Raw genomic sequence first — 22,344 nt, forward strand, 5'->3', positions numbered from 1 at the left:
AAGGACTCCAGTAAACGAATTAAGGCATATCCTGAATGAGGCGGATCACATATTAACTGAGGTAGCCCCTTTGAGGTAGCCTCTTCAAAAGGTCCTATTTACAATCTGTCCACACCCACAGAATGGATTATATTTAAGAACATCATTTCCTGGTGTACATATAGCTCCAAATCACCACATCACCATTGGTCCCATCTGGTCCCTCTTCCTCACATCAGTGATTTAAATCACTTCATATCATCTCCTATTCAAAACTCTCTAAAAACTTCACAATGTGGTTCAAATAAAACCCAAATTCTTTGGCCCAAAGAGACCACTCATGATCTGTTTCCTGCCTATCCTTTTATCCTCTCTCACCTTAACTGTATTCCAGACACTGGCCTTCCTTCTGATTTTTACACATGCCAAGTTTGTTTCTGTCTTGGAGTTTTAGCACTTGCTATTCCTTCTACTTGGAAGCCTCACCCCCCAGATTTTTATCTGGCTGTTCACTTGTCATCATAGGTTTCAACTCAATGTTAGCCATTCAGTAAACCACCTTAGTGAAAGCTACACCAAGTCACTTTCTATCAATCATTCTATTTTATATTCTTCATAAAACTTCGTAGTACAAAAACAATTTTATTTATGTTTTTATGTTTGGTATGTACCTCCCCCAGTAGAAAGTACATTTTGCTCACTGATGCATATCTCCAGAGTCTAGAAAACTGCCTGGATCACAGTTGGCATTCAGTAAGTATAAAGTATCTTCTATTTAAGAAATACTAAAAATAATAATAATAGTTGTTTCCTAATCATGCAAGAGTTAGACTCATTCCCAGACAAATGCAAATACTTTACAAAATATATAAAATGCAAATAGTTTTAAACACTTGAGATTTTTACATTAAAAGAAATAATTAAGTTATGTCATTGACTAAGCCAACCAAAGATGTAAGTACCAATAAGTTGGTCATAACTTGGTGTTCAATTTAAAGCAGGTCACAATCACATGTATGATTACTATTGCTTTTATCTTTTTATATTGCCACAATTTGTACACTTGTGTTAAAAAAATAAAAAGAAAGACTAATGTGCCTAAACTGGACATATCCCAGCAATAAGGATTAATGCTATAGAAAACAGGGAAATAAAACTTCATTCAAATTTGGAATTTGCCTCTATACAGGAAACAGGAATATACACTTTTCCCACAGTCTAGAAAAAAGACAATTAGGTTTTAGAATCCACAAAGAACAAAGTAGCCACTGCCTACAATGAGGCTGCTGCGCGCCAAAACAAATATGAACTGACCACATGATAACCAAACAGCAAAAGGTAAGATAAAATACAAACAAATACTTTCATTGTCATGAAGCATTTTATTCTTATTAAAATGTTTTCTCCAAATATTTTACCCTTTTCCTATCTTAAATGACACTTCATAACCTGATAAAAATTTCCTTTTCTTATTTTCTTATTTTGCACCAACATTTACAGAATACACTCCATTTTTTTTCCCTTAAAGAAAATGTTTTAGAAGTAAGACTGTTAACAAAACAATTTCAACATTTGTTAGGATCAAATTTACTCAAATTTAGCAAGATTCATTCTCAAGAAAGCAAAAAAATTTACAAAAAAACACCCAAAAATTCCAATGTTCCAAACACATCTTCCTGGGATAATAAAATCAGGGGCAATTTCACTTTTCAAAGTAATCTCACTGAACGGTAAGAGGAAGAAATAATGTTTTTCTTTTTCCTATGATTTTCAGCTTGATAACATGTTTTAAAGGCCAATACTATGGGATTTGTTTTATCAGTCTCCAGTGCAGCTGCATGTAATATTTTCCATGTTTATTACAATCAGTGTTTATACTACTCAAATTTTTCTTCCTCTGGCAGCCACTAAAATATAATTCTCTAACAGACAGTAGAGCAGAAAAAGTATGTGTGTGTATGTGATGGGGAAGAGAGTGCAGGGAAGACATTTTCCCATTTTCAAAAGCAACTCTAAATTGTAAAACATATGCCATTAATGACAAAGAAAACTGGTAAGCTTCTAGGACTGCATTACAAAAGCAGGTAGATTATCATTAAAATCAATATTTAAAATTGTAAGTATAAATAAATCCCGGCTGTTAAATAGTAATTAAAATTTTTGACACATAGTGAAAAGAGTTATTTCTGTTCTATTGGTGGGTTTGTTTCTAAGATGTGTAACTGTAGTTGATGTTTACAGGAATGTGAAAAAGGGATGATTATTAATTACTCATTCATTTTCTACTTCTTTAGGAAAAAATACCTATCTCTCCTTGTTTTAAGTTATATATATATCCTATACATACTAAATTGTTTTAAATTATATTTGATGACTCTAGAATAACCACATGCATTTAGAATAAAATAAGAACTAATTACATCTAAGGTTGAGGGGGTAGGTAGAAACATTTCAAAGGCATGGAAACATTTAGGACTACAAACATAAGATGATTACTTTGAAATCCACTTATTTTTGTATGGTAAAGCATAAACAAAAATATAAGCTACTTCTCATAATTAAAGTTAAAGAAATTTGTTAACTAAAGTATTTATTCAAGCATCTATATACATTTATTAGGATTAAAACTAAAGTTTATTCTCAGGTTGTGAGTTATTTTAATCTAAAAAATTGAAGAAAGAATAATATCAACTTACTCTCTTATGTGGATGTGAAAATCAATGTTTCATTTTCTTCGAAAACAGAAAATTAAGGTTAAGTCAAAACAATCCATTCAAATTCTGTGTGTACAAGAATTTTTAAATGTATCACAAATAGTTATGCAATCTGCAAATACTAAAACATTTCTTCCCATTTATATTCATGTGCTCAAACACTATTCTACGTTACATAGGCTCACTGAACATGTTATGTAATCTATTTAATACTGCAACCACTTTACAAGTAATCCATTTAATCTGATATTCTGTACTAAATAACATGAGATTCATGTGACACTATCCCAAATTTGTCTGCTTCAACGTAGAAAATTAGTTCCACTTAGTTGAATATCAATGACCTATTCAAAATAGAATGCAGTTGTACTGCAATCAGCATTGTACTGTTATTTATAATAATCTTCTGTTGAAAATATTTAAGCAAGAATATGAAAAAGAAAAAAGCCTTCAAAGATACACCATGAGCAGCTTCACATCACACAAATATAGAAATTGTTAGGCCTTAGCAGGATTTCAAGATATTTTCAAAAGTATTTAGCTACTCTTCAGGCCTGTAGAAAACCTGCTGTGAGCAGGTGGATAGAAGAAATCAAGCCACACAAAGGAACAGGCCAATAGCAGTTAGTCTGCTCTGCTTGCAAATGTTCAAACAACGTGACTGTGCAAAATGAAAATCTAGCATGTAAAATGCTAACAAGAAGCAAAATATTAAACCCCAGCAGACAAATTACATTGTAAGAAATAGAAAACTATTGCATTGTTCAGAGTAAAGTTGAAAAAGCTTCTTTCCTGGTAAAAAGCAAAAACAAAAAAGAAAACTTTCCAGGAATGGAATATGGTCATAGTTAAAAAAAAAAAAAAAGTTCTAATCATCTGGCATGGACCACACTGTAAAGGTGCTAGGGTGTATGAAGAAAGCACAGAGTGAGATCTCAATACATATAGAACACAGCAATCTTTTGTTTTGCTTTAACACCTTAATTATACTTTACAGGGTATAATTTCTAATAGTTCTAATTTTTGTCAGGCTTCAAAATTTTTTAAGTTTCTCAACTAGACAATAAATTTATCATTCAATTAATTTTGAATTCATCTATTCCTAATTTTAAATGATAAAAACTAAAACCAAAACTGTACTTCAAACATGAGGGAACGTTTAAAAGGCCAATGTGTTTTTCTTCTATAAATATTCTCTGATTTACAAAAGGTTTTATTTCTATGCTGTCCAACCCAGTAGCCACTAGCCAAATGTCCCTACTGAGAACTTGACATGTGACTAATGTGACTGAGAAGTTAAATTTTCATTTTTACTTCATTTTAATTAATATAAATTTTAAAAGTGATGCATAAAATAAAAATATTTTTCTAATATAAACACAATTTTATTGTTTTGGAAGGACTATATTTCACTTTAATAATTTTGTTGCTCAAGATATTACTGTTGTATTGTCATATATGTGTGCTGTTTCTAGAATCTCACTAACAATTTTTTATATTCCTTCCTGTTGTATGTATTGTGTTAAATAAAACGTACTGGTAAAATTAATTTCACTTCTTTAATATGACTACTAAAAATTTTATATTATGTATATGACTACTATTACATTTTTGTTGGATAGTGCTATCTTATTCCAAAACTTTTTAAGTTAGTTATTTGGAAATCGAAATGTATCTTTTCACAGAAAGGAAAAAAAAATATCAGAGTCTCAGATTACCTGTTTAATAAACATAATTACCAATGCACTCTACATTTGTAATGAAAATAGCGGGAAACTACTGGTAAATACACAACATAAAAAGAAAATAAATATAAAATATCGATTTATTTTTCTTGAATGGTGGTATTTGAAGTACAGTTGTTCAATTATCAGAGTCTGAAGAAACAGATGAAAACTTTAAAAAGTTCTAAAAAGGACCTTTAAATATTTCTAAGCGCTTTCAATGTTTATGACTCTGGTTCTTTATTATAAGTTATTTCTTTTCAAAATATATGACATCCTCTTCCTTTTACAGAAGCAACACTAGGTCTACACTTAAATTTACCACTAATTAGAATTTTCTCCAAGAGTATGATTTTCCTGAAGTTAGAAGAGAAAAGGACTTAAATTAAGGAGGTAGATTTATCAGAGTTAAGAGACTGTGTGAAGCAGATTTAACTGAGCAATAAATTATTAGTGATAAGGCAAGAGAGAGAACAAGCCTTTGAGGGGAAAAAAAAAGGGGGTAATTCATAATAGCCTAAGGCAGAACCTTCTATACCTATCGGTAGGTGGTATTGTTGGCCTAAAAGAGCTTAGGTGCTACCCCAGAGCAAATGAAGGCAAACAAGAAAGACATTTAGGGGAAACGGACTTTGGCCCAGTGGTTAGGGCGTCCGTCTACCATATGGGAGGTCCGCGGTTCAAACCCGGGGCCTCCTTGACCCATGTGGAGCTGGCCCATGCGCAGCGCCCATGCGCAGCGCTGATGCGCGCAAGGAGTGCTGTGCCACGCAAGGGTGTCCCCCGCATGGGGGAGCCCCATGTGCAAGGAGTGCTCCCATTAGGAAAGCCGCCCAGGTGAAAAGAAAGAGCAGCCTGCCCAGGAATGGCGCCATCCACACTTCCCGTGCCGCTGACAACAACAGAAGCGGACAAAGAAACAAGACGCAGCAGATAGACACCAAGAACAGATAACCAGGGGAGGGGGGGGAAATTAAATAAATAAATAAATCTTAAAAAAAAAAAAAAAGACATTTAACTTGATGGGAAGAAAAATACTTGTTTAGAAAAATACCTTTGTGGGCAGGTCCTCTGGAACCCTCTTGCTTCTCTTTGCTCTCACAGAACCTGATGAACTGTATCTGCAATGTCTGACTAGTCACATTATCTAATGGAATATGGATTTTGCAAATGTTGGAAGGTTGGGATTTAAAGAATCAATAAATGCCTGAGAAGTCTATCTTATGAGCATAGTAGCTTTAATTTGATGAAGACAATGAAGAAATAAAATATAAATCTTAAAGTGAAGGGACAGATTTGTTTCTGAAATTCTAAAATATGAGATGATTCTTTATTCATTCATCTACCCACCTATTCATCCAATAATTGAGTCCTTTACATGTGCCAGGGACTCAGCAAGGTAGTAGGAATTCAAAGTCAAATAGATCAAGAAATGGGTTATTTAGATCAATTTAAAAAGTTAATAACCTATGAAATTCATTATCCAAAAGATGGCATATGCCAAAATACAATTTATTTTTAGTTTAAAGAATTTAACTGATAATACTAAGCACAAGAGTTTTACCAGTGAAAATCCGGAAAGTGAACAGACAATGTGATCTGACTGGAAGATGAATAGGGAGATCATTCCTAAAGCACAGGCATACTGTCTCCCCAATTATTTTATCATCTAATCAGATCAAGATGTAAAATGCTGAGCTACTCCCATTATAAGGAAGAGGGGACAGCAGAAAAGCTGGCAATTGGTCTGCAGCATTTGCCCATAGCCTAGATGAATTTACTCCTCAATACCAAACCTTTTCTGAATGGGTTAACACGAAAACCTGAGATGATAAAACTTAAGTGGGGAATGGAGTACAAGGGCTACCTGGTATCTGTAGATGGCTATATGAACATTCAGCTTGTAAATACAGAAGAATGCACAGATATGGCATCATCTGGACATTTGGGTGAAGTTTTTATAAGGTAGAATAATGTCCTTTTTATCAGAGATGATAAAAAAGAGGAAGAAGAAGAGGAAATGAGAAAATAGCATCTTATGCAGAAGATTTAAAAAATATATATATTTTGAAATAGTAAAGATTTGTTTTTCAACTTGGAAAAAAAAAGATCTTAAATGCTACTTTTCACGTATTCCCAGGGATTCAGTAATAAAATGGAATAGATGTTAAGTACCCAAGCATCCTAAAATAAAATGCTAGACTGGGATACCTAGTAGAATATGCTAAGAATCTGTGAAACCAGCAATTGCTCATCTTGCACCATAAGAGAATATAAGAACTTAAAAATAAATTAGGGGAAGTTGAATTCTTAGAATTTTGGTGGATAGGGTTGTCACAGTGCTTTGTGGTTAAATTTTTCCTTACTACTCCAACAGTGGGGAGAGAGAAAATAGCTTACTCTCACAACCTTAAGCTAAGTGAAAAGGACATCATAAAAATCACTTCCCTTTCAGTAGATGCCCTGGATTTTGAGGGTCTCCTGGGGAAGATGGAGCAATCCTTAATTGGTGACAGAGCAAGAAGAGAAGCTTATACTTAAAGAGCTGGTAAGGCAAAGCTTTACAAATACTTCCTGTGGTCTAGATAAGGACCATGCACAAGAGAAGCAAGCTGGGTCATTTTGAGAAGGACCTTGCCCAAAATGAACATCTGGAGGCATGAATCAGAGTCAACAGAGGAACTGGCTGCTGAGAATCAGGAGGCTGAAGGCAACTAGAAAACACATAAACTGCATTAGGGAATTCCTAGATATTACTTGCTTGAAAAATCCACAAGAAAGTGTCCAGAAGACACCAGTCAGCTTTGGACATCTACCAAGCACAAATGCTAGCTTACATATCCATTCAGGTCATCTTAGTTTGCCTCGTACCTCTCATCTTTTCCCCACACTACAAATTTGGGGTGACCCAATATAGCAGCTATCTAGTGGAAGGGGATCTAAAACAAAGAAAGAAGACAGCAACAATCTCATATTCTAAAGGTTTCTTTATCTGAGGATGGACTGAATTGGGGAGGGGAGGAAAATTTTGATATTACAATGAACTTGACTTTTTAATACCCCTTCCTCAACAAATTTAGAATGCTGCTTATTTATTACCTGGTAGTAACTGCACAGACTAAAACAATTGTCTGTGATTTTATGCAGAAGAAAAGAACAATTTGAGAGAATGGGTTTGAAAGATCAGTTATTAGACAGTTGCTTCTACTTGCACTGAAACATAGGGTCCATTTATGCAGTGAACCATTTACCTAGTTAGCAAAATAAATAAAAAGAAGGACAAGTACTGGGAAGTATTCTGAATGCTTCCTCAATTACTACATAAATAAATTCTGTTGAGGGTACAAAATAGGGCTGGAGAAAGATAAACATAATAAAGTATTTATTCACAGATAGGTGTAGAACTGCGAATTTCTACTTTTCCCAGCTCGATATTAGTAGATGACTGGGGGCTTTGTTTCTAAGAGCATAGATGGCATAGTTCACTTTCCAAAGCTTGCCTTTTAGGGGATAACCACCTAAATACTAAATATTACACGTAAGGCTGACAAAAAAACACATTAACAACAACAAAAATGGTACAAGCAGGGACTTTGGCATTTGTTGGGGTTATTATTGTGTGATCTTTATGATATCTATTGTAAATACTCAACAAATTATGTCGTTTTCATCAATAACCTCTCTCAAATCCAACTGCCTTCTTTTCCCTACAATGCCTGCACCCTAGCTTAGATTCATTATATCATGAGAGAAGTAATATGATTATCTTCTCAGTGAACTCTCTCCCCTCTACCTTCTTCTTTAACCCATCTTCTATTATAAAGCCAAGTTAACCTTCCAAAAAGCACTTTGATGGATATAACAACCTCTCAAAAAAGTTTCAATGGCTTTTCCATGGCTTTAAATGAGAAAAGTACAACTTAAAAAGGTTTAAAAGAAAATATAAGCAAGTATCTTTATGAGCTTGTGAGTAGAGAAGGACTGTATAACAAATACAAAAGACATACACCATAAAATAAAGGACTGAAAATTCTGGCACTAATTTGATTAAAAGCTCACTTTGATAACTTAATAAGTTATTAAAGACAAGCTACAAATTGGAAGAAGTTATTTGTTAACACAAATAATTAACAAAAGATCAGGACCCCTAATACATGAAGAACTTTTATGAATAAATAATGAAAAGACAGACAACCAAATAGAAAACTGGGTAAAAGACACACAAACAGGTATTCTGCAGAAGAGAAAACAGGAGGGCCAAATAAATGTATTTTTTAAAATGCTCATTGTCATTACCAATCAAGGAAATATACATTAAAACCACAAAGAGAAATAATTTAATCTCACCAGCCAGGAAACATTTAAGAAATCTATAACATCAAGTGTTAACAAGGAGTGAAACAAAATTGTTAAGGGCACAGATTCCTGAGTTCAAAATCTAACTCTTCCAGGAAGCGGACTTGGCCCAGTGGATAGGGCGTCCATTAACCACATGGGAAGTCTGCGGTTCAAACCCCAGGCCTCCTTGACCCGTGTGGAGCTGGCCCACGTGCAGTGCTGATGTGAGCAAGGAGTGCCCTGCCACGCAAGGGTGCCCTGCATAGGAGAGCCCCACATGCAAGGAGTGTGCCTCATAAGGAGAGCCACCCAGCGCGAAAGAAAGTTCAGCCTGCCCAAGAATGGCGCTGCATACGCGGAGAGCTGATGCAGCAAGATGACGCAACAAAAAGAGACACAGATTCCCGTGCCGCTGACAACAACAGAAGCGGACAAGAGAAGAACACGCAGTAAAGAAACAAATAAAAAAAAAACCTAAAAAAAAAATCTAACTCCTCCATTAACTAGCATTAATGAAATTTAGCTTCCACAAGTTTGTTTCCCCATTAGTGAAATGAAGGACAACACTAGTACGTATCTCACTGCATTATTGTGAGGATTAAATAAATTCACATTAAATGTTTAGAACAATGCCTGACACAGTAAGTATAAGGTTAGCTTATTTTTCATATTAATATCATCATCATCATCATCATCACTACTGGTGGGTATGTAAATTAATTAGTACAGACAAATAAGAAAACTACTTGGCATTATCAAGTATGATAGTTGATTTCTTGTGTCAAATGGCTACGTTGTGACACCCAGTTGTTTGGGGAAGCACTGGCCTGCTTATTACTGTCAGAGTATCTCATAGATGGGATTTGCATTTATAATCAGTTGGTTATATCTATAATCAACAAAGGAGATTGCCCTTAGCAATGTGGGGGGTCTCCCCATCCAACCAGTTGGAGGTCTTAAAAGCTAGAACGGAGGATTTCAGAGGTTAAAGAATTTCTCCCTTGACTTTGGCATTGGCTCTTGCTGAAATTTCCAGCCAGCCAACTCTGGCTGGGGGTTTTGGACAAAAGTCACCAGTTTCCAGCTTACAGGCTCCCCTATAGAGTTTGGACTTGCTTGCCCCAATGGTCATATGAGCCAATTCCTTACAATAAATCTGTACACACACACACCCAGTTGGTTTTGCGGTTTTGTTTCTCTGGAGAAACTTAACTAACACAGATGCATAGTTCCTACAACCAAACAGGTCTATTCCTAGGTATATGCCTAGAGAAACTCTTATTTCAAGAGAAAATATTTAGTAGAAGAATGTTCATAGGTGCACTGTTTGTGACAGCAGAATGATGAAAACAATACACATGTCCATTTAAGGAAGAATGAATTGTGTATATTAATATAATGCAATAACATATAGCATGAAAATAAACCTACATGTATCAAAATGGAGCAATCTCAGAAACATAGTATTGGAGGGGAAAAGAATACATAAAATGTTACAATTTAGATAAAGCTTAAAAACATGAAAAAGCTAAATAATATATTGTTTACAGTTTTACTATATGTGCAAATATCTGTGAATAAAAGTAAAAGGAGTGATAAATAAAATTGAAGTGGTGGTTATCTCTTAGGGTGGGAAAAAAGAGGGATTTAATCAAGGAGAAACAAAATGTCAACAGTCTAGTAATTTTTTTTTTATCTAGGTGGTGGGTAAACAGGTTTCATTGTGTTATTCTTTAGCTTTCATACGACATAAAATATATCATTTGTGTATATAAAAGATTTAATAAAACTGTAAATCTATGCACAAAAACCCATGAATAAAAGAACAGCAATTATTACTGTAAAATCGCTTGGAAAAATACCTCAGATATATCCATCATATGGTTCTCTGAGTTTACCATAAACAAATAAAAGAGATATACTACCACAAACAAAAAAACCTGTAATAGCATTTTTATAGCTTTTTTGCGTGGAGGTGTTGAACTGGAAACTCTTGGAGCAATGTTGCTCAGCAAGACAGCATAGAGATAAAAAGAGTTAAGAACAAATCTTTGTGATTTGCCTATGCATAAGAACAGGTGGAAGAGAAAACAACAAACACTGAAACAACCAGTATTGCTCCTATCATTCTTCCAAATCCCTTCATAATACAGAGCTTGTCATCCTCACTGCTGCTAATATTGTCCAGGAAAAATGATTTCTACCTCCCTTACTTTAATAGTCTCCTAACTTTTCTCTTTCCCTCCAATCTACTCTCAACATGTAACCAAAAAATAGCTCTACAATTCTGTCCACATCATCACTTCCTTACTTAAATAACCTTTCCATGGGTTCATTGTTGCCTAAGGATAAAATAGAACCCACAAAATAAAATTAAGTCTTCAAATGGTTTGGTCCTATTTATCACACTACTTTTGCTCATCAGTCCCCAGCCTATAAATCTGATAATAAAGGTTTAAAGTAGTGATTCTCAAACTGTAGTCCCTGGACATGCAGCAACAGCATTTCCTGTGAATTTGTTAGAAATCTGCCCCAGACTTACTAAATCAGAAACTATGGAGGTAAGTGTTAGGAGTTTTCTAATTGATTACGAAGCACACTAACATTTTAACATCATTGGTTTAAAGCATGAAAGAATATATTATTTGAAGAAGTCTGATGGGAAAGTCTGACAGGGAAAATCAGAAAGTGCTACAGCATAGTGAATAAAAGTACAAACTATGGGGTTAGATTGCCAGGGTTCAAATTTCAGCTCAGATTCTCTTTAGCTTTGTCGTAATAGGGAAATTACTTAGTTTGTCTCAGTAGAGTATAAGGCTTAAGAGCATGGATCCTCAGCAAGACTGCCTGGGTTTAAATCCTGATGCCTCTTATTAGCTGCATTACCTTGAGCAAGTCACTTACTTTCTCTGAGCCTTAGTTCCCTCATTTATAAAAAGGGACTAATAATAATAGTACTTACTCCACAGAGTGGTATGAAGATTATCTGAGTTAATATATATACTGTGCTTAAAGATGTACCTAATACACAATTAGTACTATATGTTATTTATTATTATAATTAGTAATTTCATGGGACCACATTATATTTCAGAGATGAAGAGTTAACACTGAATGCTAATGTCCATAGAAAGTAAATGAAATTCACTCCCTCTAGTAAAGAAAGCTTTCCTCATCATTGTTTAAGTAAACGACTTTATTTTCAGCATGCCATTTACCTCGCTGAAAGAATTTATTTTCTCCCTATCAGAAAACACTTACGTTAAAGCAGTGATTTCTTCTAAAGAGTCAATGGATCTGTCTTTAAGAAGTCATTTATTTCACATAAATAAATGCCTTTTTTAGCAAAGAACTTATATGGTTCAAAAGGGATTTACTAAACACTATACCTGTGCTAAGGAAATAGTTCTGAGGACTTTTATTAATAAATATAAAGCCAGTGTTAATTTAATTGTAAACTCTTCACATGAAAGTGTCATCAAGAAAACAATTTGCACAGTCATTGAGAAGGATGCCATGATGTGAAAATACCATTATGTGAAAATCTGGACAGCGGAACTTTGTATAGTTGTGTCCCCCTACCTCCCACCCCTTGGCCAAAATACATTAATGCTGAGCCATAGATATTCAGGTCTATTCTACTGAATATAAACAAGTACAGCAAAAAACATATTTTTAAAAGACTTAATAATAAGCATATCAAAGTGATATGAACTTACTGATTTTTCTTTCAAGGATCCCAAAGTGCTTCACCTTATAATTTACATCTATATAGTTATTAAGTAACAAAAATTGAAGTAAGCCATGGCCTTACGTGCCAGGAAAAATAAAAGAAAATATGAGAGAAGAATAAAAGAAAATATGAGAGAAAATATGGAGAAATATTACAAAACCAAAGTCAAAACTAGGGCTCATTACTAAGAATTCATGATGTCTTATAACGATAGAGGTAATATACCAATTTATCTTTTGTTTGAAAATTAGATCACTCATCAGATATTTACTGCAGGATTCTGGAATCTTTTGTCACATAGTCTCTAACAAAGGTTTATGAATCTGGTAGAGTAATCTGTGTCAGTGATACTCTTGATCTCTCTAGGGTTTTAAAAATCAGTATCCTAAGTCAAATCAAGTTAGAGAATGCCAAAACATTTTCATAAGAAAGAAAAAATGAACACTTACATCTTTGGGGATTTATGGTGGTTTTATTTTATATGAGAGCCATACCTTCCCCGTTTTTTTTTGTTTTTCTTTTTGTTGTTGTTTGTTTTTTTGGCACCCTAAACCTCAGTCATGAAGTGAAGGAATAAAGTAAAGGAAGTTTGGCAGAATCTCTAGTTCATAGCTTTCTATTTTAAAATGGAAGTCACTATTTACAAAGAACATTCTATCAACTCCAGATTTCAAGGCATCTTCCACAATGCAAGACATTTTATATTGGGGGAAAAAGAAAGTTAACAAGATTACTGATCTTTTAAAGGTATCAATGTTCTATGGAAAGCCAACCTGAATGACTCCTGTCTCTGCTGACCTAAATGTTACACACTTTAAATGTATAGAAAAGGAAGGTAACAAAGTCAGTCATATTTTACAGCTAAAAGCCCACAATTGCAAGGCACACTGCTAACCTTCTAATATTTTTGGAAAAATAGACAGATGCTTTCTTTACAATAAGATATTTTATACCAACCTTCCTGGAATGCCTGAAAAAGAGAGAAAATTATTCTTCAGATTAAGACTAAACTCACGATCCTCTAAAATAGAAAAATGTTTTTAACTATAAAAAGTATAAACTAAATAAAGTTTCCCCCACTATATCTGTAAGTATTAACTGCATGGGTACTGTTAAGTATTTTGAACTTTATATAAATCATCAGAACATTTACCTGTATCATCTTCTGAGTGCCATCAACATTGACAGACAATAAGGGTGAAGCCAGGTTCCACGTACTGGTCACATTTAGTTTTGACCCATCAACTTCCACCTGTTGTGACACCAAAAAAGACTGTTACCATGAAGAAAGACAGAAAACTGATCTCAAGTTCACTGCTGCATACAAAGCAGCAGCCATTTTAAACAGATGGCTCCCAAACAACCTGTCATATTTACTGCTCCAGCCATGAAAGACAGGGTCCAACAACAGAGTCTCCTTAGTCATCTCTGGGGAGAGGTGAAGGACCTGCGAACAGCTGCCTGTGGTATCGAGGTTTCAAGTGATTTTCAGTAAGTAACAAACAGCCTTCTAACTCTAAACCTATCTGGACATGCTACATTTAATGCAATTAGACAAGTAATGCATATAAATTCCAGTGACATTTTGCAACCCACACAACAGGGCTTGCATATAATATCCTCTCCAAGGACCAAAGAACTTTTTCTGTGTTAATTTTAATGAAGGACTATGCATCACTATCATAATTAAAGAGAAGCTTTAATTAGGCAAAATTCTTTGGGGTTGAATATCAGAAGTCCATTCCAACTTTACAAAGTTCTGTCATATTTCTATCAATCATAAATGACTAATTTCATCACAAGATGTGGTAAACCTATAATTTTTAAACACCGATATTAAGTCACAGTTCCCTTAAAAGACAGCTATACTATTTAATATACATACACTTACATTCATATGTTTGGAAATATACTTACACAAACACACACACACGTATTCCCTCCATCCCCCTGCAAAAGTATAACCAGAAAGCCTAAAAACAAAAATATTGGCAATGTTGTTGGCAATGTTATTGGCTATATAAAATAATATCATTAGGATATATACTATGTATTCATTCATGTTTCCAGATTTAGTGGCCTCCTTAAATATAGAGTGTAGTTCAGTAATTAAGGAGAAAGAACACTGGCTTTGCAATCACACTAGCTTGGGTCTTACTTGATATTGCTGCTTTACTAAGTTGCAGTTATTTACTAAGCTGGAATTATTTAGCTTCTCTGAGCTTCAGTTTCCAAACTATAATGCAGGTAAAAATATCTAATAGGGAGCTACAAATATTAAATAAATATTAAACAAATCTCTACCAATATTCCTGTCATGGTAGGTCTGAATATTTTTCTTCCTCCCTCCTTTCTCTAATGATTTGACTATCAATAAAAGAGTTTTAAAAATAAGGCCAGAATGCCCTGAAGAGAAGCTGAAGTCTACATGAAATTTGAAATATTCAAAGGGGATACAAAACTGTTTCAGCAATTCAGACAATTAAGTGCATTGTAGTGGATAATGGTGCTATTGGTAAAACATGTCTCCTGCTATCCAAAGAACAAACTTTCAACTGAATATGTGCCAAGTGTTTGGTTTTTTTTTTAAGTTTCTCTCCCCGCCCCGAGTTGTCTGTTCTCTGTGTCTATTTGCTGTGTGTTCTTCTTTGTCCACTTCTGTTGTCAGCGGCATGGGAATCTGTGTTTCTTTTTGTTGTGTCATCTTGTTGTGTCAGCTCTCCGTGTGTGCGGCACCATTCCTGGGGAGGCTGCACTTTGTTTCGCGCTGGGCAGCTCTCCTTATGGGGCACACTCCCTGCGCGTGGGGTTTCCCTGCGCGGGGACACCCCTGCGTGGCTGGGCACTCCTTGGGCACATCAGCACTGTGCATGGGCCAGCTCCACACGGGTCAAGGAGGCCCGGGGTTTGAACCACGGACCTCCCATGTGGTAGACGGACGCCCTAACCACTGGGCCAAGTCCGCTTCCTCCAACTGTTTTTGATAACTATGAAGTCACAGTTATGATTGGTGGAGAGCCATATACTCTCAGACTTTTTGATCCTGCAGGGCAAAAGGATTGTGACAGATTATGACTGCTGAGTTATCCACAAAGAGATGTATTTCTAGTCTGTTTTTCAGTGGTCTCCATCCTCATTTGAAAATGTGAAAGAAAAGTGGGTACCTGAGATAACTCACCACTGTCCAAAGATTCTTTTCTTGCTTGTTGGGAACCAAATTGAATTCAGAGATGATCCCTCTACTACTGAGAAATTTGCCAAGAACAAAGAGAAGTCTATCACTACAGAGACTGATGAAAAGTTGGCCCGTGACCTGTAGGCTGTTAAATATGTGGAGTGTTCTGCACTCACACAGAAAGGTCTAAAGAATGTATTTGATGAAGCAATATTGCCTGCCCTTGACCCTCCAGAACCGAAGAAGAGCCACAGGTGTATGCTGCTATGAACAACTTTCCAGAGCCCTTCCTGCACAGCTGGTGTCAGTATCATGCTAAAAGCAACGTTTAAATCAAACTAAAGAATAAAAATAAAAATCTGTCTTGCAATAACGACAAATGCTCTGCACCTACCCTCGTGCACTCATGTGAGACAAGGCCCGTAGGTATAGCCCTCCTGCCCCTTCCCAATACTAGTTAATTTTGAGGTAATTGTGTATTATCAGAAAAGTGATCAGTACTAGTTTTTCTTTTGTTGTTTCAAAAAATTGTGGGTTTTCTGTTGTTTTGTTTTGTTTTTTGGTTAAAAGCAAGGCATGTTTTGATAACTTTGTGACAGACTAATTTGAATTATTGAAGCTGCTTGCTGGTTCCATTCTGGAAAATATTAATAATTTGGAACATCTCAGGGGTTTTCTTTTCCTTTCCTTTTTTTCCCCCAATAGTAGGGGTTGTGAGGGGGCATTTTTATTTAGTCTTATTTTTAATTCATTAACCATTAATTTAAGTGTGGATAGTCCTTGAAAGGAGAAGGATGGATTGATTCTAGATTCTGCTTCTTAGATCTACTTTAGAAAACATGTTCCCCACTTGGTGCTCTTAGGGAGTAAATGCCTCATTTAATAACGCTCCTTTTTGAAGGTTGCCTTTTTCTCCACCCTTGAATCGGTCCAGTATTTGATGAAAGCCCTGAAGTGGATGGACCTTATCTTGCACCTCTTTTCTAGAATTCATTATATATATAACTGTGACTTTCAAGGAAATGCTTGTCACTTGCTGAGGTTCTTTTTGAAGTTAATTTTTAACTTCTCTTACTGATAAAATTAAGTATTGCACCTTTTGAAATACATACACCAAATGGATTAAGCTCATAAGTAAAAAAAAACTTCCTTGTAAAAAAAAAAGTCAAATAATCATACTATTTCATAAATTATTTACTATAAAAACATGACACATTAAAGATCTAAAAAGCAGAAAAATTGTAGTTTTCATTAAAGCAGCATAAATGGACCTTAAAATTATACTATTTAACCCTTCAATTTATTTTATTTTTGCCTGGCAATCCAAAATCAATCAAAATCAAATAAAAATCAATCCAATTATTGATAATAAGTTAAATAAAATCACACCACTTTAATTAAAGCTTTTAGTTTATATTTAGCCATATCAAAGTAGTTGCAGCATTAGGTTGGTCAATTTAAATACTGTAACTCCCTATTGGATAGACACACAATCTTTACACCCAATGTTAATGCATCCAAAGCAACAAGGTGTTGTTAAATAAAACAGCAATAGTTACTGTAACTTAGACCTTGTGACCAATTACACATGATTAAAATTAGTTCCCATATCCACATCTACAGTACTCATTCACCATTTAACATCTCAACCAAAACGTTACACATGTGAAACAATCACTAAGAGGAAAAAAATACTAAACCTGTATATTTGGTATTGCAAATACACTTATGCATGGGCAAGCACGGGATTCAGAGTGAGAATCTACAATTGTAGAAGCCAGAAAATGATATACAAAAATTGTTAAATCACTAAAAAATTGCTTAAAAATATACACTTCTTGTTGTAGATCCCCACTGTACAAACTATAAACGTTGTTCCCTATGAAAACAAAAAAGCATATAATAGGAGACTTGAAAAGTATTGACATTTCCTTCCCAAGATATTAAAGGTAATGTCTTTAATCTAAGACATTTTACTGGAAGGACCATGATATATATTTGAAAAGATTTATTTATTTACTCCCTCTCCCCCCATCATTTGCACTAGCTGTCTGCTCTCTGTGTCTGTTCATTGTGTGCTCTCTGTGTCTGCTCATCTTCTTTTAAGGAGGCACCAGGAACCGAACTTGGGACTTCCCATGTGGGAGAGAGGCACCCCTGAGTCACATGTGCTTCCTGCTTGTTGTGTCCCCTCATTGCATCAGTTCACCGTCTTGCTCGATTTCTTCATGAGGCATCAGGAGCTGAACCTGGGGCATCCCATGTGGGAGGCAGGCACCCAACTGCTTGAGCCACATCCATTCCCAGGACTATCATATTTCAAAGAAAGGATCACAACAAGTTTTTCAAAAATTAAAATTAAACTATACAGCTGTGTGTATTAGTCAGCCAAAGGGGTGCTGATGCAAAATACTTCCCTCACCAAAGTCTATTTTTACGTGTTGGAGCAAGATGGCTGCTGACATCTGCGAGGGTTTAGGCTTCCTGGGTTCCTCTCTTCCCAGGTCTTGCTTCTCTTTGGGCTCAGGTCCTCTCTCCCTGGGTCCTGCTTCTCTTTCCTCTGTGTGCTTACTTCCCGGGGCTCCAGCTTGAGACTTCAGCATCAAACTCAACATCAAAAACCTTCCAGCATCAAAAAAGCTCCAACTCTGTGCTTTGTCATGACTTTCATTTGTGAGTCCCCACCCACCAAGGAGTCCCCACCCTACCCTACTGACATAGTCCAATCAGAGCCCTAATCAAAAATTAATCATGCCCAGGTACAGACCAGTTTACAAACATAATCCAGTATCTATTTTTAGAATTCATAACTATATCAAACTGCTACACTGTGTTAATAAAAAAGTGCTTACTTTGTACAATACAATGACAATGACCTTGAATTTCTTTTAAAAAATTACAGTAAGTTACAAGTATCAAAGAAGCAAAGTTATCTGTGGTAGTCTGCATAGGAGCTCTTTGAACTTTCTTTTACTAAGAGTACATTATTTACTCTCCAATACAAAGTTTATGTGGCATTTTAAGTATACAGTACACCATTTTCATATATGTACAACATTGGTGGATGAAGAAAGTCTCGTAAGCAGTAATACTGTATGCAGCCTCTGGTTTAATCAGCTGCATACTCTAGAACAAGTATATAAGTGAAAATCTCTTGTGATACTACAAAGTGATTAGGATGTGCAAACTGCCGTAGTAGCTTTCATCCGCCTCTTAAAAAGGAAAGTTCATTTAAGGTGTTGGTAGATTTAACAGAGTTGGAATTCTGGCACTGTTGAACTGGGCAGCAGGTCTCCAGACCTGACTCACAGCTACAGTGCATTTAGTATTTTATAGCAGCTGACATAATGTCTTTTTTTTTTCCCCTCTCCCCTCCGCCCCCCAGTTGTCTGCTCTCTGTGTCCTTTGCTGTGTGTTCATCTGTGACTGCTTCTATCCTTATCAGTCGCACCAGGAATCTGTGTTTCCTTTTGTTGAGTCATCTTGTTGAGTCAGCTCTCTGTGTGTGCGGCACCATTCTTGGGCAGGCTGCACTTCTTTTCGCACCGGGCGGCTCTCCTTACAGGGCGCACTCCTTGCGTGTGGGGCTCCCCTACGCAGGGGACACCCCTGTGTGGCAGGGCACTCCTTGCGTGAATCAGCACTGTGCATGGGCCAGTTCCACACAAGTCAGGGAGGTCAGGGGTTTGAACCGTGGACCTCCCATGTAGTAGGCAGACACCCTATCCACTGGGCCAAGTCTGCTTCCCTGACATGATGTCTTTTTGCAGGCCATCCCAGGCAATGGAGTTTTTTTGTTAATTTGCCATACTAGGTCATAAAATATCTCATTACCATTTATTTTATTCTGCAAAAGATTCTAAGAGCTCACAGTTGTACCACTGTCTTGTTAGTTTTTTACCTTGCGCCTTTCCTACAGCTCTTTCATCCTCCAAGTTACACTTATTGCCAACCAGAATCATTAGAACATCACCAGTGTCTTTTACTCGAAGAATCTGCTCTCTCAGATCTTAGAAATCACTAAATGTGGACTATGCTATGATGGAATAAACAAATGCAAATCCTTGTCTATTTTCCATGTACAAATCCTTCATTGCTATAAATTGTTCCATTCCTATAGTACAGAAGATTTCAAGCATACACTGTTGTGCACCTATGTCAACTTGCTTCCTGTAAGAATCTTCTATCATAGTTTCATATTTTTCAACAAAAATTTCTTGAAAAACTGCACAGTCAGAGCAGAGTTTTCAACGCCTCCTGAGCCAAGAACAACTAGCTTATGCTCATGCATGGTGCAAAGTTGTTAAAATCTAGTACCTCTCACTCTGTCACTGGGTCCGTACAGTCAGAGTCACCTGAAGCCTCATGCTCCCTCCAGGTTGCTGCTCCCGGCACAACAGCTATATTGTCACTGCCACTGCCACTTGGGCTAGTTACACACCTGACTCTAATCCCCAATTTAAATATTGCCTTAAATAATGAAACACTTCCAAAAGAAATTTTCTATAGCACTACTAATATTAGGTGCTAAAATATCTTTTAAAATTGAAAACAATATATGCTTTGAAATTCCTTTTAAATGTAAAAGGCTAAAATAGCTCAGTGATTAATTTTTAAAGTTTGTTCTATTCATTACAAAAAGAAATTTACAAAATCTTGGGAAGCGGACTTGGACCAGTGGTTAGGGCGTCCGTCTACCACATGGAGGGTCTGCGGTTCAAACCCCGGGCCTCCTTGACCCGTGTGGAGCTGGCCCATGTGCAGTGCTGATGCTCGCAAGGAGTGCCCTGCCACACAGGGGTGTCCCAGCGCAGGGGAGCCCCAAGCGCAAGGTGTGCGCCCTGTAAGGAGAGCCGCCCAGCGCGAAAGAAAGTGCAGCCTGCCCAGGAATGGCGCCACACACACGGAGAGCTGACATAGCAAGATGACACAACAAAAAGACACACAGATTCCTGTGCCACTGACAACAGAAGGGGACAAAGAACATGCAGCAAATAGACACAGAGAACAGACAACTGGGGTGTAGGGGGGAGGGGGAGGAGAGAAATTAATAAACAAATCATTAAAAAAAAAAGAAGTTTACAAAATCTATTTACAAATTTAGGGACTTTAAAGAAAGATTGTGATTGATAATCATTTAAAACTTGTATGTGATATTAATTTAGAATCAATAGAGCTGACAGAATGAACCTGCAATAGCCACCAATAGGGAGTGGCCTCTTAAGCCAATAGGAGGAGGAACTGAAAAAAGAATCCACTTTACTCAAGTCATGTTAGAGGAAGAAACAATTTATTACAACTCGAGATAATTCAATTCTCTTAAAAATAAAGTTGATGTAGATTTACTTGTTTCTTCCATCTTTCCTATAGATTTTCTACTTCTACTTTACTAATTTAATTGTTCTCTGTTCTATAGACTGTTTCTTTTGAAAAGAATTGAAAGTATATATCCAAATCAAATTAAGCTTCTCATTAAAAAATGTCAGAGGAATGATGCAAAATAATAATGAGAACAGTAAGATACCACTTTATACCACTGGGATGGCTACAACCAAAAAGAGAGATAATTACACGTTAGTGAGGATGTGGAGAAATTGGAACCATCATATACAGCTGTTGGGGATATAAAATGGTGCAATCACTTTGCAAAATAGTGTGGAAGTTCCTCAAATGGTTAAGCATAGTTACCATATGATTCAGCAATTGCAATCCTAGGTATATATGTCAGAAAAATGAAAACATATGCCCACATAAAAACTTGTACACAAATGTTCAAAGCAGCATTATTAACAAGAGCCTCAAAGTGGAAACAACCCATATGTCCATCAACTGATGGACAATAAAATAAATAAAATGTAATATTATCCATGCAATAGCATATTATTTGGCTATAAAAAGAAGGGAAGTACTGATATATCCTACAACAGGGATAAACCTTGAAAACATCATGCTAACTGAAAAAAAGCCATTCATAAAGGACCACAGGTTATTCCATTTATAGGAAATGTCCACAATAGACAAATCTACAAAGTTAGAAAGTAGATTACTGGTTGCCCAGGGTTGGGGGTTAGATAGAGCAATTGATGGTAAAGAGGTACAGAGTTTCTTTATGGGATAATAAAAATCTTCTAAAATTGATTATGGTTTTGGTTGCACAACTCTGCAAATATACTAAAAAACTTTGAAATGCACACTTAAAATGTATGAATTGTATGGTATGTGAATTATACCTCAATAAAGTTATTTAAAAAGAAATAAGTGGTCAGAGAAAAAAAATAACTGCAAACAAAAAAAATTTACTTCTTCAAAAATTGGAAGTTTTTCTTTTTTTTTTTTTTAAGGCAGTACCAGAGATTGAACCCAGGACCTTGTACATGAGAAGCAGGTGCTCAGCCACTGAGCTACATCCACTCCCCAGTGAAAACTGGCTTTTTTGTTTATTTGTCTGTTTTGTTTTTAGGAGGCACTGGAGATCAAACTCAGGACTTTGTACATAGGAAGCAGGCACTCAACCACTTGAGCTACATCCACTTCTGGAAGTACTTTTGTTGAGAGAAATTAAAGACCTAAATAAATGAAGCGATATATCAGGTTTATGGCTTAGAAGAGTTAGTATATTAAGAGTAAGTTTTCCCCAAAAATTGGTCTATAAATCTATTTTATCTCCACAAAAATTCCAGC

At 35.9% G+C, this 22,344-nt stretch overlaps 1 protein-coding gene and 2 pseudogenes across 5 annotated transcripts in view; 1 reads left to right on the plus strand and 2 right to left on the minus strand.

Moving 5' to 3' along the window:
- The window catches only part of PCCA (propionyl-CoA carboxylase subunit alpha), a 537,919-nt gene that overhangs the window by 100,182 nt on the left and 415,393 nt on the right, over positions 1-22,344 (minus strand). For all 5 annotated transcript variants that reach the window (XM_058276458.2, XM_058276457.1, XM_004458407.4 and 2 more), the window contains one exon: positions 13,642-13,740. In XM_058276458.2, the coding sequence (XP_058132441.1) occupies positions 13,642-13,740 (99 nt within the window). The remainder of the gene's footprint in view (positions 1-13,641; positions 13,741-22,344) is intronic.
- LOC139436577 (cell division control protein 42 homolog pseudogene) lies at positions 13,837-15,941 on the plus strand (annotated as a pseudogene).
- LOC139436578 (ras-related protein Rap-1b pseudogene) lies at positions 19,301-20,153 on the minus strand (annotated as a pseudogene).

The sequence above is a fragment of the Dasypus novemcinctus genome, chromosome 15 (genome assembly GCF_030445035.2).
Source record: "Dasypus novemcinctus isolate mDasNov1 chromosome 15, mDasNov1.1.hap2, whole genome shotgun sequence".
NCBI lineage: Eukaryota > Metazoa > Chordata > Mammalia > Cingulata > Dasypodidae > Dasypus > Dasypus novemcinctus.